Source organism: Salmo salar, chromosome ssa05 (genome assembly GCF_905237065.1).
Source record: "Salmo salar chromosome ssa05, Ssal_v3.1, whole genome shotgun sequence".
Lineage (NCBI taxonomy): Eukaryota > Metazoa > Chordata > Actinopteri > Salmoniformes > Salmonidae > Salmo > Salmo salar.
This window is the reverse complement of record NC_059446.1, coordinates 18,200,230-18,215,407: the sequence shown is the minus strand read 5'-3', so window position 1 is coordinate 18,215,407 and position 15,178 is coordinate 18,200,230. Positions and strand designations below refer to the sequence as shown.

The 15,178-nt window shown below is 44.5% G+C and overlaps 2 protein-coding genes across 2 annotated transcripts; one reads left to right on the top strand and one right to left on the bottom strand.

The window, feature by feature from the left end:
* Positions 1–4,222: 4,222 nt before the first annotated feature.
* On the top strand, positions 4,223–6,299 carry zgc:162144 (RD3 domain-containing protein). Its single transcript, XM_014199009.2, has 3 exons — positions 4,223–4,545; positions 4,947–5,251; positions 5,436–6,299. The coding sequence occupies exons 2-3, from the start codon at positions 4,947–4,949 to the stop codon at positions 5,803–5,805; spliced, it is 675 nt and encodes a 224-aa protein (XP_014054484.1). The 5' UTR covers positions 4,223–4,545; the 3' UTR covers positions 5,806–6,299.
* A 134-nt stretch (positions 6,300–6,433) lies between these two features.
* stx5a (syntaxin 5A) lies at positions 6,434–15,178 on the bottom strand. The gene is made up of 11 exons (XM_014198961.2): positions 15,067–15,178; positions 14,303–14,554; positions 9,938–10,008; positions 9,596–9,651; positions 9,415–9,485; positions 9,084–9,200; positions 8,906–8,962; positions 8,721–8,799; positions 8,471–8,577; positions 8,268–8,389; positions 6,434–8,096 (listed from the first exon to the last, which is right to left on the bottom strand). Exons 2-11 carry the CDS (start codon positions 14,363–14,365, stop codon positions 7,937–7,939), a joined length of 903 nt encoding a protein of 300 aa, XP_014054436.1. The 5' UTR covers positions 14,366–14,554; positions 15,067–15,178; the 3' UTR covers positions 6,434–7,936.

Sequence of the window (15,178 nt, the reverse complement as noted above, 5' to 3'; positions counted from 1 at the left end):
GGTTGGGTCTTATTGTGTTGCTGTCCTGGAGCTCTCTGGGGCCTTGTGTTTGTGAACAGAGCCCCAGGACCAGCTGGCTTAGGGGACTCTTCTGTAGATTAATCTCTCTGTAGGTGATGGCTTTGTTGTTGAAGGTTTGGGAATCGCTTCCTTTTAGGTGGTTGTAGAATTTAACGCCTCTTTTCTGGAAGCTTCGCACAAAGTAGCCACAACTGTCAGTAAGAGTGTCCATGATTGAGTCTTTGAATGAAGAGATGGAGATAAAACTGTTCAGTTTGAGTTTTTTTTGCTACTCGTCCCATTCGCTAGCTGCAGCGAACTGAAAAGAGGAGCGACCCAGGGATGTGTGTGCTTTGGGGACTTTTAACAGAATGTGACTGGCAGAACAGATGTTGTATGTGAAGTATGAGGGCTGCAGTAGGTATCGAAGAGAGAAAGCTTTTCAAAAGAGGGTCTTTAGCTTTTGTTTAGACTGAGACAACAAGTTATTCCATTATCAATCATTGCAGAAATTACAATCATTAAAAAAAAATAGGAAGCAAATTTTTTTCTCTGGATACAAATTCTGTCCATGTTATGTCCATATTGTCACATTAGGCCAACTGACTAGTTTGTGAAACAGATACAAATTGATAAATTGCCGGCATTGCCAACGTCAAGGACAACCCATTGTTTTTTACATTGTATATGAAAACACAAGCATCTGAAAGATGATTATAATGCCCCGGAGTATTATGTTCGGACTATAACGCTTATGTTCAGATTACATAACATGAGTGTGTCATCCATTATAAGCCATCTGAGTGACTACCCCCATCCACCCACCTATCCAACGGTCTCTCTCATTAGTAGGCTACAGCAATCTCACCCACCAGCCGTCTCTCTCGCTTTCTCTCTCCCTCTTTTTCTCTCCTTCTCTCTCCAAATGTCTCTCTCTCTCTTGCTCTCGTTCTCTCTCTCTGTCTGTATGGGGTAGCCTGAAGACGTGGTTACTTCTCTAACCCTGCTGGGTTTCCACTTCACTCAGCATTGAGACGGCTTTACCTCATGCATAGACTTAATCTCAGATTACGCTCAAATCCAGACGACGATACCTGGAACAGCATCGGCGTTATTAGGACGATGATTATGATCTAAATATAGTTGTTGATGTTACTATTGCTGTCACTAATGAGACAGTTGTCTTATACAGTGCATTCTGGAAGTGTTCAGATCCCTTCCCTTTTTCAACATTTTGTTAAGATACAGCCTTATTCTAAAATGTATTACATTTTTCCCCCCTCATCAATCTACACACAAATACCCCATAATTATTGTAGAGCTCCGAGACAGGATGGTGTCGAGGCACAGATCTAAACATTTCTGCAGCATTGAAGGTCCCCAAGAACACAGTGGCCTCCATCATTGATAAATGGAAGAAGTTTGGAACCACCAAGGCTCTTCCTAGAGCTAGCCACCCTGCCAACTGAGCAGTCGGGGGAGAAGGACCTTGGTCAGGGAGGTGACCAACAACCCGATAGTCACTCTGACAGAGTTCTAGAGTTCCTCTGTGGACATGGGAGAAACTTCAAGAAGGACAACCATCTCTGTAGCACTTTACCAATCAGGCCTTTATGGTAGAGTGGCCAGACGGAAGCCACTCCTCAGTAAAGGGCACATGACAGCTCTCTTGGAGTTTGTCAAAAGGCACCTAAAGGACTCTCAGACCATGAGAAACAAGATTATCTGGTTTGATGAAAACAAGATTGAACTCTTTGTTCTGAATGCCAAGCGTCACGTCTGGAGCTTGTGTCGTGGAAAATTGTCTTAAGAACATAATACTCTTACAAGAACTTGTGAATTCAATATAGACTTTAATACAGAGTAGCAAAGCCGAGCCCTTCCATGGAAGGACCCTATTACACACGTAACAGAGCCAAGCCCCTCCATGGAAAAGACTAAATTCTCATATTACAGAGTCCTATCTTTATAGGATGCTGTCTTTGCATAACGTATAGAGTCGCCTCCCTCTATATGAAAATAGCTTCCCTTGACCGTTCTTTACCATTATCTCTTCATATCAGTTGTTGCTTGTTAACGCCCACATCTGACAGCTGTATAGGTTATAATGCTAGCAGGGCCTCCTCATGTGGTACAAAAATAATGCATGCACTGCATGCTCATCCTTTTCTCTGTGCCCCTTTGTCTGGCTATCTTGAGTATTTGGGGCCCTTTCTGCATAACTCAAGTACAGTTGTCAGGTCGCTATGCCTCCCACCGTGGCCTGTTGCTCTACTAGAACCAGATGTCATCTTCTCCTCCTATAGCCAATGTATTTATGTTCTTTCTCCTTCAGCACAGCTGCTTATCTCCCACACTTGCACCATCCCTACTGTGAAGCATGGTGGCGGCAGCATCATGCTGTAGGATGTTTTTCAGCGGCAGGGACTGGGAGACTAGTCAGGATCGAGGGAAAGATGAACGGAGCAAAGTACAGAGAGATCCTTGATGAAAACCTGCTCCAGAGCGCTCAGGACCTCAGATTGGGGCAAAGGGTCACCTTCCAAAAGGACAATGACCATAAGCACACAGCCAAGACAATGCAGGAGTGGCTTCAGGACAAGTCTCTGAATGTCCTTGAGTGGCCCAGCCAGAGGCCAGACTTGAACCTGATTGAACATCTCTGGAGAGACCTGAAAATAGCTGTGCAGTGACGCTCCCCATCCAACCTGACAGAGCTTAAGAGGATCTGCAGAGAAGAATTGGAGAATCTCCTCAAATACAGGTGCCAAGCTTGTAGCGTCATACCCAAGAAGACTTGATGCTGTAATCGCTGCCAAAGGTACTTCAAAAAAGCATTGAGTAAAGGGTCTGAATACTGTTTCATCACATTCGCAGAGGGTGCACCCCCCTATCTACATCGACAGGACCGCAGTGAAGAAAGTGGAAAGCTTCAAGTTCCTTGGCGTACACATCACTGACAAACTGAACTGGACCACCCACACCGACAGTGTGGTGAAAAGGTGCAACAGAACCTCAGGAGGCTGAAGAAATTTGGCTTGTCACCTAAAACCCTCACAAACGTTTACAGAAGCACAATTGAAGCATTCTGTATCACTGCCTGGTACGGCAACTGCACCGCCCGCAACCGCAAGGCTCTCCAGAGGATGGTGCGGTCTGCTCAACGCATTACCGGGGGCAAACTACCTGCCCTCCAGGACACCTACAGCACCCGATGTCACAGGGAGGCCAAAAAGATAATCAAGGACATCAACCAGCCGAGCTACTGCTTGTTCACCCCGTTATCATCCAGAAGGCGAGGTCAGTACAGGTGCATCAAAGCTGGGACCGAGAGACTGAAAAACAGCTTCTATCTCAAGGCCATCAGACTGCTACACAGCCATCACTAGCACATTAGAGGCTGTATATGTATATACTGTTTTCTATACTATTCTACGGTATCTCGTTCACTTAATAATGTTTACATATCTTGCATTACTCATCTCATATGTATATACTGTATTCTATACTATTCTACTGTATCTTAGTCTGTTCCGCTCTGACCTCGCTCATCCATATGTATATAGTCTTAACTCATTCCAACCTAGATTTGTGTGTATTGGGTATATGTTGTGTAATTTGTTAGATATAAATTGTAAGATATTACTGCACTATCGGAGCTAGAAGCACAAGCATTTCGCTATACCCGCAATAACATCTGCTAAGCATGTGTATGTGACAAATAAAATTTGATTTGGATTTGTCTGAATACTTTCCGAACGCACTGTATGTGCCTTGGTCTTCCAGAAAGAGCAGAAATGCCTTCCCAATGTCACACTCAGCCTAATATAGGTCTAGGGGTTCTATACAAATCTATCTGAAGTTTACAATTTCAACTTCATCAAATGCAGGTATCATTGACAAAACCTACACCATTCCTCTACCAACCAGCATCCAAGCAGAGCCATTATTCTAGCCCATTATCTGAGCAAAAACATTCTGGAGTGCTGTCTAAATGCCACAGATCAGTGTTGAAATGGTAGGCCTATGAGCTCCTTCCATGAAAATGCTCATTGTCATCACTGAGGATATTGTTAGTATTTTACTGTATATTTTAGGTCCAGTGTCTCTGTTTTGATTCACAGATGACAGACGCTTCCTGAACAAAACTGCTGGTACGCCCTGCTGCTACGCTGCTCTAGTTGGCTGACTGGATATGTACAGACTGACACATCTAGCAACACCTCCAGGTGTGCTTATGAGGTTAGTCCTGTAAAAGACCTGTCAATCACTCTGTATATTAATACAGGATTACATTCATTGTCAATCACGAACGAACACATACCTATCTGCCACGGACCTTCAAGGTAGCAAGGTGGTCAGTTAGTGGTGTGTAGGAGTGATAGTTTTGACATTTTCTTTTTAACCATTCATTTTTTGCAGCTGCACACTAAAGACAACAGAAACAAAGAGAAAGTATTCTGTGAAATGAAGGCATTGTCTGCATCTTGATAAGAGGATTTCTAACAAACAAGGAGACTATTCAATAATTGACTTTTGTAAAAGGTAAGCTATCAAGCTTTTGTTTGACTACAGGTAAATTAACTTTTACATTGTGTCGTGAAAAAGGCAGGTCACCGAAAGCAGAAAAGAATCAGTGAATCTAATTACCTGTATTTACAGTTCTATCAATCAAGTAACATCCCCAGGCGTGTTTATCTACCTAATGAAGCAATTATTTGACTCAGATTTAAAAACAAAGTTAAACAAACTTTAACAATTAAGATACATTACACAACATTTACTTTAAGTGTGTTTAAATTAACAGCATGAGTTTGCAGCATGAAAACAGTTTCAATAACTTGTATTGGTCCCATCCCCATGGCTGATTCCTCTCATCCTCTCTTACAATAATTGCCCATCTGGAATAAATGAAGTTGATTGAATTGAATTCTGTCCCTCCCTAGATGTTCCCCTGGTCAGCAGTGTTTTCTCTGGAGCCGAAGGTGCCTGGACAGCGTACGGCAGAAGAACTGGTCACCAACACCCTGATGCTGGAGCTGGGTGCCATGGTGAAGCGCACCGAACGTATCCGCCTGGAGAGGGTGACGAAAGAGGGCCGGCGCCGGCGCAGCTCTTCCTCCGCTGACTACAGCTGGCTGGCCACTGCCCCCACCCACCAACCCTACGAGCTGACCCCCCGAGACCTGATAGAACTGCAGGACCTGTGTGCCAGGGTGCCACCGTCTCAGTGTGGCCCTGTCATTGTTAGGTGGGATTTTGTACCTTATCCATGTCAGAGAGTGTACACTACACATATCCTGAATGTCTCAGGTAGATCATGGAAATGGATTCATGATCATTCTCAACAGGTTCTGATGTCTTCAAAGTGAACTTTGTGCCACCTTTTATCAGTATCACGCAAACTCATTTTTGACCTGTGCCCTCTACCCCAGGTTCAGGAATCTGGTGACGGAGATTGAGCCGGAGGTTCACGAGGTGGCTCGTCTGTTCCGCACGGTTCTACGTGACTGTGTGGAGGGAGAAGAGGAGAACGAGGAGATGAGGATGAGGTCAGCCGGCTGGGACAAACAACGCAGCAAGAGCCTCTCCTTTGTAACCTTCCGCTCCAAGTTCCGCCCCGCTCCCTTCAGGGGTGGGGGCCTGGGCGGGTCACGTGGCAACCTGCAGGAGGAGTCGAGCTGGTACGAGGAGGACGAGGTGGAGCAGCAGGAGGGAGCAGCAAACGTGGCGAGAGCGGCCAGGAAGGGGAGGAGCATGAGCATGCCTGATATCACTCCCATCGAACAGAGTGCACTTGGCTGAGGGAGAGAGCGGGAGGAAGGGATGGACTGAGCCACAGTCTTCCCTGTGGCTCAGTTGGTAGAGCATGGTGTGTGCAACGCCAGGGTTGTGGGTTCGATTCCCACGGGGGGCCAGTACAAAAAAAAATAAAAAAATGTATGAAATGTATGCATTCACTACTGTAAGTCGCTCTGGATAAGAGCGTCTGCTAAATGACTAAAATGGAAAAAGAGAATAGGAGATGAGAGATTGATAGGGGAGAAGGTCAAGATGAGATACAACATGTGGACAGCTCACACCTCAGCAGATTTCCACTGACTGTTTAGACATAATGCAGTTACATATGCAAGAGTAGAATTGCAAGCTTAGCCAGCAGATATACAATACTATTTTGTTTTTTTATTGTGAATTACATTTTCCGAATGCGTTAACACTTGAAATGCATGTAAAATGAACTAGAAAATACAGGTCTTATTTTCCAACAGATCCTTGATAATAAATGAAGTTTGTGTGTGGATTACTGTGGGGCCATTACTACTGCATAGCTTAGTTCCAGTCCTTTGGTTGGCATGGTTACTCTATAACAATTCATTATATCAATATTCTATAATCCTCTTACTCAGTAAAGAATTACAGTCCTTTGCACAACTTCCCCATTGTTCTTTTTTAATATGCACTTCTATCCAATACATTAGCACTATTTTCACTTTACACACTGTAGAAGTCAAGGCATTTGGCAAAAAAAAGAGGGAAGAAATAGGAGTGTTTTCTTATTAAAAAAAGTTCTGGTCGGTCATTAAATAATAGCCTGTACATAAACATCTGTCCTCAGTGAGAATGAGAGGAGATGAAGAGAAGAGGACAGTCCCCAATAAAGCAGTGACGTCCAAACGGACAAGTTTGGTAGAGAAAGAGACTTCACTAGTGTACTTTCAGCTCTACATAACCCTGGCATAACCAATGACATGTCACCTGTTTATAACAGATGTTATAACAACCTGTTAATTAGGGTCCCAAATAGCAACCCATTTCCTATTTAGTGTACTACTTTTGTCAATGGCCCGTTGGGCTCTGTTTAGTAGTGCACTATATAGGAAATAGATTGCCATTTGGGATGCGGCCATTGGTAACAGTATTCAGACTGCCTGGTTTACCTGCCAGCAAGTCAGCTGGGGTCAATCTAAACTGTTAGATCTGCAATAACAGTATTAAGTAACTTGTTACAAACTGTTCGGGTCTGACTCGTCACATTGTGTTTATGATTGGGGCTATGAAGGGAATGTCCTCTTCAGTTTAAACCACCTTTAATCCTGTACCGTCATAAAACAGCTTAGACCACAGGTGTCTTGTCACATTTCTTTGAAACTGGAAGTGCCCTTTTGGCAAATAAGAAACATTGAAAGAAAAAGAGAAAGTAAAGCAACAATCATTTCCAATCATGCGTGGCGTGAATGATAGTGAGGGAGAATTGTTCAAGTCTCTCTTTAATAAAACTAGAATAATGAGGAACAAAAATCGAAAGAAATTATTACAATTCAAGAAAACTCCAGTCTGTTGTGTTGGCCCTCATGTCAGAGAGAAAGCTGATGACACCCTGTCTTACAACCAATCAACAATAAGCTACATGAGGGGTAAAGGGAAATCTACCAAGAAACAAAACTAGGTTTGGAGAATCAAACCATTAAATAAGTCATTTTTGATTAAATGTTTAAGATGAATTATTCTCGAAAGTAACAAAGAACAGAATGACAAGTATTCTGTTTATACTATACAAAGCGTGTTCCGATAGCATATCCTTTTCATTAGGGGTATTTCATCAATGTCTGTAGGAACAGAATAGATCTGCTAGGGTCACTTCAGAAACGCTCTCCAAGGCTTTAGGCAGCAGACTACTATCATTTCTTGGGCTGCTGGACCTCAAGTCCCAAACCGTTCAATAACACTCCACCTGTCCCATTGTCCTGTTGCTGTGGCAACCCCTCGTCTCAGCCCAACCTTTCCCATTGTCTTATGTCAGATAGCATGACTCCGTCCGAACTACTGGTCAAGGGACTAACGTTTCATAGGAGTGAAGCAACCTGCCAAAAGACAATGAACTTTTCCATCTCCCTCTTCTTCAACCTCCACTTCTTTATCTATCATTTCTCCCTGCTCAGGCGAGGAAGACCACAAAGACGATGAAGAACACGATGAGGACGAGGAAGATCTTGACCATGAGCCAGCGGTTGGAGGACACAGACTGGAAGTACTTGAGGATCTCCGTGTGAGCCATGTCCACGTTGAGCTGAGTGTCCTCCACGTTAGCATCAATCCTAGATGGGAGAGGAGACACACATAGGGCTTGAGAGACACACCGGGCTGTGCTCGAGCATCTCAAAGTTTCTCCCCTCTACACCGCATCTCTTTCTCCCTCAGCTCCTCTTTCCCTCATCCACCTTGTTTCCCTGCTTCCCCATCATACTGCTCTCCTCCCCCTCCCTCACCTCTGTACAGTCTCCTCCTGCTCCTTCACCATGTGAGCCAGCTGCTGGAAGATAGAGCCCAGCTCTACGATGGTGCTCTCAATGTTCTGCATGGTGTCTGCACGGCTCTGGATGTACGAGTCCTACACCACAGAGAAACAACATTATACTAACACAATGACACACACACACACACAATACAGGTGATAAGAAAGTGTTTGTACCTGCTCATCAATGAGCTGGAGCTGCAGAGGGTTAGAATGGTTGTCCATGTCGATGGCCACCTCAGCCCCCATACTCCTGGACTCATCCTGCATCAACACTGAACTCTCTGGCAGAGGAGAGAGAAACGATAGTCAGTCAGAAGGAAGAGAAAATAAAGTTCTGTGATTGGAATTCACAGAGACATTTGTGAAGTTATCTGGTGTAGGAATTAGAGGCTGAAGGTGAGGTAAACGTGGTGGGTTTTCTTACTAAAGTTGTTGGCGTGGAGAGGAGAAGAGACATGACGCTGAGAGAACTGTTCTCTCCTGTCCTTCTGCTGCTTCAGGTTCTAGAGAAAGAGAAGATGAGAATGATATAGGCAACCTACAATTACGAGGATTCTTGAGGTTTAATGGAAGAAAGTTCTAGAGTGACAAAGTTCCAGTGAATCTTACCTCTGTTCTTACTTCTAGAACCGACTTGAAGTCATTGGACATAGATGCCAGTTTGGACTGCAACAAAACAAAAACAAGGAGTTGTTGATTTTATAAAGCCTCAGGTTTCATATGGCTACATCATTTTACTCATCCACATCAGTTCCATAATGCAGTAGAGAAGCACTGGCAGTCAGACCTGCAGGGAGACGACGATGGTGTTGGAATGGGTCTGGATGTGTCTGCCACTGGGTGCTCCACGTGAACGGATCAGATCCTGCAGCTGGGCAATCTGCTTGTTCAGGCTGTTAATGTCCTGCGAGGGGAATAGTGGGAGACAGGCGGAGGGAGTCAAACAGGGCACTGCAGTGTAACACAGACTGCGCCCACTCAAACAGCTAGGTCTGTCACTCGCCTAGAGATTCCACCTGACTGACTGGTCATCGTGTTTGCGATTTATAGTTCATAACGAGAAACAGCCGACGGCTTTTCCTGTATCGGTGTCAATTCAAACAAACAAAAAATCTCACCTGCTTGATGATGTAGGTTAACTCTTCAATCTCCACTGCCTTGTCATCAAATAGAGATCTTCTTTTAGCCACTGGAAAAAGGTCAAAACAGACATATCCAGAACTATAGAAAAATGCAGAGTTTTTCCAAATAGCCATTTGTCACATAAATATTGAAACATAAATATTGACATATACTTACAAATAGTGAGTTTCTCTAGTTTAGCAAATGTATTACTCAAGTCCTTCCCTATTCTCCTGGAGGGGTTCAAAACAACACAAGATTGGCATCACAGTGATAGGCCTAAACATGAACACAGTGAAAAGGAACTGCTAGTGCATGTACATACGCAGAATGTAAAGTATGTCCTTCTGTAAAATGATAAGACAACAGAAAAGAACAGCCTGCATTCCAGAGAGATCATGCAGAACTACAATGTGATTAAAACACCATGGAGAACTTCAGATCAGACACAGGTGCCAACTACACCCCTGAGTGGATTAACTGTGTAATGTGAGCACGTTGGCTGGCAGTGGGACTCACTTGGCCATGAGGGTGAAGTCACTGCGTTGCTTCAGAGCACTGAGGGCTGGCTTGGTGTGCTGAACACCATTCTGCAGAGAGAGAGAATGAGAAAGAGGGATTCAAAGAGACACATCATCTGTGACAGATTACAAGAGGGGGAATGAATAGGTTCCTCCATCTCCCATAGGTTGTGTTTCAGATGGCTATTTCAACATCACTGCCCCTGCCTCTCCCCAGTGGCGACACGTCATTTAGTGCAGAGCCCCACCTGTTTTCAGCCCCGCATTTTTAGGTAAAAAAAAAAAGTGTGTCACTCATGGAACAGTACGGCATCGCCAATTCTAAGATTAGAGTTATATTAGAAGTGCCCATCTGGCTTCCCGAGTGGAGCAGTGATCTAAGGCACTGCATCGCAGTGCTAGCTGTGCCACTAGAAATCCTGGTTCGAGTCCAGTCTCTATCTCAGCCAGCCAGCCACGACCGGGAGACCCATGGGGCGGCGCACAATTGTCCCAGCATCATCCGGGTTAGGGGAGTGTTTGGCCGGCAGGGATGTTCTTGTCCCATCAAGCTCTAGCAACTCGTGGCGGGCCAGGCGCAATGCACGCTGACACGGTCGCCAGGAGTACTGTGTTTCCTCCGACACATTGGTGTGGCTGGCTTCCGGGCTAAGCAGGCATTGTGCCAAGAAGCAGTGTCGCTTGACTGGGTTTCGGAGGACGCACGGCTCTCCACCTTCGCCTGTCTCTCAAGTCCGTACGGGAGTTGCAGCGATGAGACAAGACTAACTACCAATTGGATACCACAAAATTGGGGAGAAAAAGGGGTAAAAGTAACAAATAGAAAAAATAAGTGCCCATCCAAGAAGGCTCAAGGTCATTTGCCACAGATAGAATGACATCACGTTAAACCTACAGTAGCTTTGATTGGACTGTCAACATCATACTTTCAAAATCTTAGCTAGCAGTCGTCACCATGAAGCAAGTCGACAATCAAATCCTTTTCCATCCTTGTCATATGAAGAGAAAGTATAGATAAAACGTCTCGGTGCTCATCGGCCACTAACAGACAACAAGTTGGAAGTCGCAAATTCAACAATGAGTGGTTTGGGAAGGAATCAGTGGCTAACTGAGTTCAAGACAACTGAGAACTCAGGGGAAAACACGTTTTGAACAGTCATTCAACTCGGAATTGTAAATCCAGCATCTTTCTCTTTGATGACAAAATTTGCCCACGAAGGACCGCCAGGCCACTTTCCTGTTCAAGCACATCACAACAACGTGAGTACAAACATTACTTATGCTGCTTCATAAATTATGTAGGATGAAAGAGAGATATGTAAACTGTAGCTAAGAAAGTAATACTAAGTGTATGTTGTGTAGTAAGCTGTTATTACCCCATGTGCCTCATCCTAATCATTTGGTCTATTTTCACCAACGCGGTATTGTAAACCCATCGTTCGCAGCCGTTGTGTGCCTGTTTGCCAAAAACCTATTGAAGAGAAATGTAATCATCGAATATTGTAAGAGCTTTCATTGTCTGTTTATATGTAAGGTCCATGTTCTGAATTCTGTTGCTGTACATTTCAAAAGTGCTGAACAAAAAGTTATATTGACTACGTCCGTCGTCTCTCGCTCATTAATGTCTTAATCGAAATTATGGATTGCCTCTTATCTGCTTGTCGTCCCCTATTGCCATAGTTTGCACATCTCAATTGTCAGTAGAAAGCACATTTGTTTAAGCAAGTCAGCATTATCAGCTATGTTTTTTTTTTTTAAAGGCAGTAAATGAGGCTGAATGAACTGTTTCGCTGCCAGACAAGGCTCCACTGTTAGCCAGGTGTAGCAGTGGTGAGATGTTGGGACTGCTGTTGGGACAGCTTTATGTCCCAATATTAGAACCAGGAACAGATATAGCCCTTGGTTCACTCCAGACCTGACTGGCCTTGACCAGCACAAAAACATATTGTGGTGTACTGCATTAGCATCGAATATCCCCCGCAATATGCAACTTTTCAGGGAAGTTAGGAACCAACATACACAGGCAGTTAGGAAAGCAAAGGCTAGCTTTTTCAAACAGAAATGTGCATCCTGTAGCACAAACTCCAAAAACGTTCTGGGACACTAAAGTCCATGGAGAATAAGAGCACCTCCTCCCAGCTGCCCACTGCACTGAGGATAGGAAACACTGTCACCACCGATAAATTCAAAATAATTGAGAATTTCAATAAGCATTTTTCTACAGCTGGCCATGCTTTCCACCTGGCTACCCCTACCCCGCTCAACAGCCGTGCCCCCCCCCCCCCCCACAGCAACTTGCCCAAGCCTCCCCAATTTCTCCTTCACCCAAATCCAGATAGCTGATGTTCTGAAAGAGCTGCAAAATCTGGACCCGTACAAATCAGCTGGGCTAGACAATCTGGACCCTCTCTTTCTAAAATTATCCGCCGCAATTGTTGCAACCCCTATTACTAGTCTGTTCAACCTCTCTTTCGTATCATCTGAGATCCCCAAAGACTGGAAAGCTGTCACGGTCATCCCCCTCTTCAAAGGGGGAGACACTCTAGACCCAAACTGTTACAGACCTATATCTATCCTACCCTGCCTTTCTAAGGTCTTCGAACAGATCACCGACCATTTCGAATCCCACCGTACCTTCTCCGCTATGCAATCTGGTTTCCGAGCTGGTCATGGGTGCACCTCAGCCACGCTCAAGGTCCATCGATAAAAGACAATACTGTGCAGCCATATTCATCGACCTGGCCAAGGCTTTCGACTCTGTCAATCACCACATTCTTATCGGCAGACTCAACAGCCTTGGTTTCTCAAATGACTGCCTCACCTGGTTCACCAACTACTTCTCAGACAGAGTTCAGTGTGTCAAATCGGAGGGCCTGTTGTCCGGACCTCTGGCAGTCTCTATGGGGGTGCCACAGGGTGCAATTCTCGGGCCGACTCTTTTCTCTGTATATATCAATGATGTCGCTCTTGCTGCTGGTGATTCTCTGGTCCACTTCTACGCAGACGACACCATTCTGTATACTTCTGGCCCTTCTTTGGACACTTATCTAACCTCCAGACGAGCTCAAATGCCATACAACATTCTTTCTGTAGCCTCCAACTGCTCTTAAATGCAAGTGAAACTAAATGCATGCTCTTCAACAGATCGCTGCCCGCACCTGCCTGCCCGTCCAGCATCACTACTCTGGACGGTTCTGACTTAGAATATATAGACAACTACAAATACCTAGGTGTCTGGTTAGACTAAACTCTCCTTCCAGACTCACATTAAGCATCTCCAATCCAAAATTAAATCTAGAATCGGCTTCCTATTTCGCAATAAAGCCTCCTTCACTCATGCTGCCAAACATACCCTCATAAAACGGACTATTCTACCGATCCTTGACTTTGGCGATGTCATTTACAAAATAGCCTCCAACACTCCACTCAGCAAATTGGATGCAGTCTATAACAGTGCCATCCGTTTTGTCACCAAAGCCCCATATACTGCCCACCACTGTGACCTGTATGCTCTTGTTGGCTGGCCCTCGCTTCATATTCGTCGCCAAACCCACAGGCTCCAGGTCATCTAGAAATCTTTGCTAGGTAAAGCCCTGCCTTAGCTCACTGGTCACCATAGCAGCACCCATAGCACGCGCTCCAGCAGGTATATTTCACTGGTCACCCCCAAAGCCAATTCCTACTTTGGCCACCTTTCCTTCCAGTTCTCTGTTGCCAATGACTGGAACGAATTGCAAAAAAATTATCACTTAAGCTGGAGACTCATATCTCCCTCACTAACTTTAAGTATCAGCTGTCAGAGCAGCTTACCGATCATTGCACCTGTACACAGCCAATCTGCAAATAGCCCACCCAACTACCTCATCCCCATATTGTTATTTTTTCTCCCCTTCTCCTTTGCACCCCAGTATCTCTACTTGCACATTCATCTTCTGCACATCTATCACTCCAGTGTTTAATTGCTCAATTGTAATTACCTCGCCACTATGGCCTATTTATTGCCTTACCTCCCTAATCTTACCTCATTTGCACACACAGTATATAGACTTTTCTATTGTGTTATTGACTGTAGGTTTGTTTATTCCTTGTGTAACTCAGTGTTGTTGTTTGTGTCGCACTGCTTTGCTTTATCTTGTCCAGGTCGCAGTTGTAAATGAGAACTTGTTCTCAACTGGTCTACCTGGTTAAATAACGGTGAAGAAAGAAAAAATAATAATAATGTAGGCCCTAACAGTTTGTGGGCACCGTTTGTCACCGTTATAGTGCAATTAATGTATTGTTTAGTGTTGTGGCTTTGCTGGCATGCATCCCCCACCAAGATTTACATGCTAAAATCGCCACTGCCTCTCCCATACCTACATACCTGTCTGCTCTGTAGGGATTTGCAGGCGGACTGGAACTCGTTGGTTCGATCCCTGCACGTCATCCTGCCGCCTGTATATCACCAGCCTGCACTGGGCACGCCAAGGAGGAAGGGTCTGACGTCTGAAAGATCTCGGTAGTGTACTATAGACCGGTCCGTGCTCCGTGGAAACAGTCACTACACCTGATGTCAACTCCTAACTGCGAGGTGTCAATCCGTGTCCAATGATGCACACGGTCATTCTCAATGTATCTGTAATATGATAGGAGCAACATAACCAAATTAATTCAAGTGACAGTTTGCTAGGTTGTCGTGCCACCTAACTAGCTATCAATACGTTGTCTCAATTCCCCCAACAAATCGGAGCTTGGCCAATTTGTTTAGCAATCAAGCCCCCATTTATGTGTCTAGCTAGTAACAAGTAAGCTAATGTTAGCAAAGCCATCATTACCACGGCAACACAAACTGAAACGAAATGCTACCAGACATCTTATCTGACAGTGATGAAATATACAATTATAGCTAGCTAGATATCTGTTGTCATTTAAATGTTCTTAGGTACTGAGCTATTTAGTTATGCCAAGCTAATGTTGACTAACTAACGTTAGCTAGTTTTAAAGAGCCGACTCCATCCCAGCTGATTTTTAGCTAACCCGAGAGACGTGGCTTGAATGTTTTGTTTGAATAAAGAAAACTCATCACCACGCCAATCAAATGTGTATATATATAGGTTCCCTCGATAAACGTGATCAGTTTCGACTTACTATTAGCAAAATTCCACAAGAATTCACAGATCGTTCGATGTTTTTACCAAGCCGGGACTGAAAGTTTAAATCCGGGTCATTTCCGGATCCTGACGTCATTGCCACGTCCACC

Excerpts from the sequence above, each read along its gene's own strand:
- stx5a (XM_014198961.2), bottom strand. The coding sequence starts at position 14,365 with ATGACGTGCAGGGATCGAACCAACGAGTTCCAGTCCGCCTGCAAATCC. Across the intron at positions 9,652-9,937 it reads GACTTCACCCTCATGGCCAA|GAGAATAGGGAAGGACTTGA; the intron begins GTGAGTCCCACT and ends GAACCCCTCCAG. Across the intron at positions 9,486-9,595 it reads ACTAGAGAAACTCACTATTT|TGGCTAAAAGAAGATCTCTA; the intron begins GTAAGTATATGT and ends ACCTTTTTCCAG.
- zgc:162144 (XM_014199009.2), top strand. The coding sequence starts at position 4,947 with ATGTTCCCCTGGTCAGCAGTGTTTTCTCTGGAGCCGAAGGTGCCTGGA. Across the intron at positions 5,252-5,435 it reads TGTGGCCCTGTCATTGTTAG|GTTCAGGAATCTGGTGACGG; the intron begins GTGGGATTTTGT and ends CCTCTACCCCAG.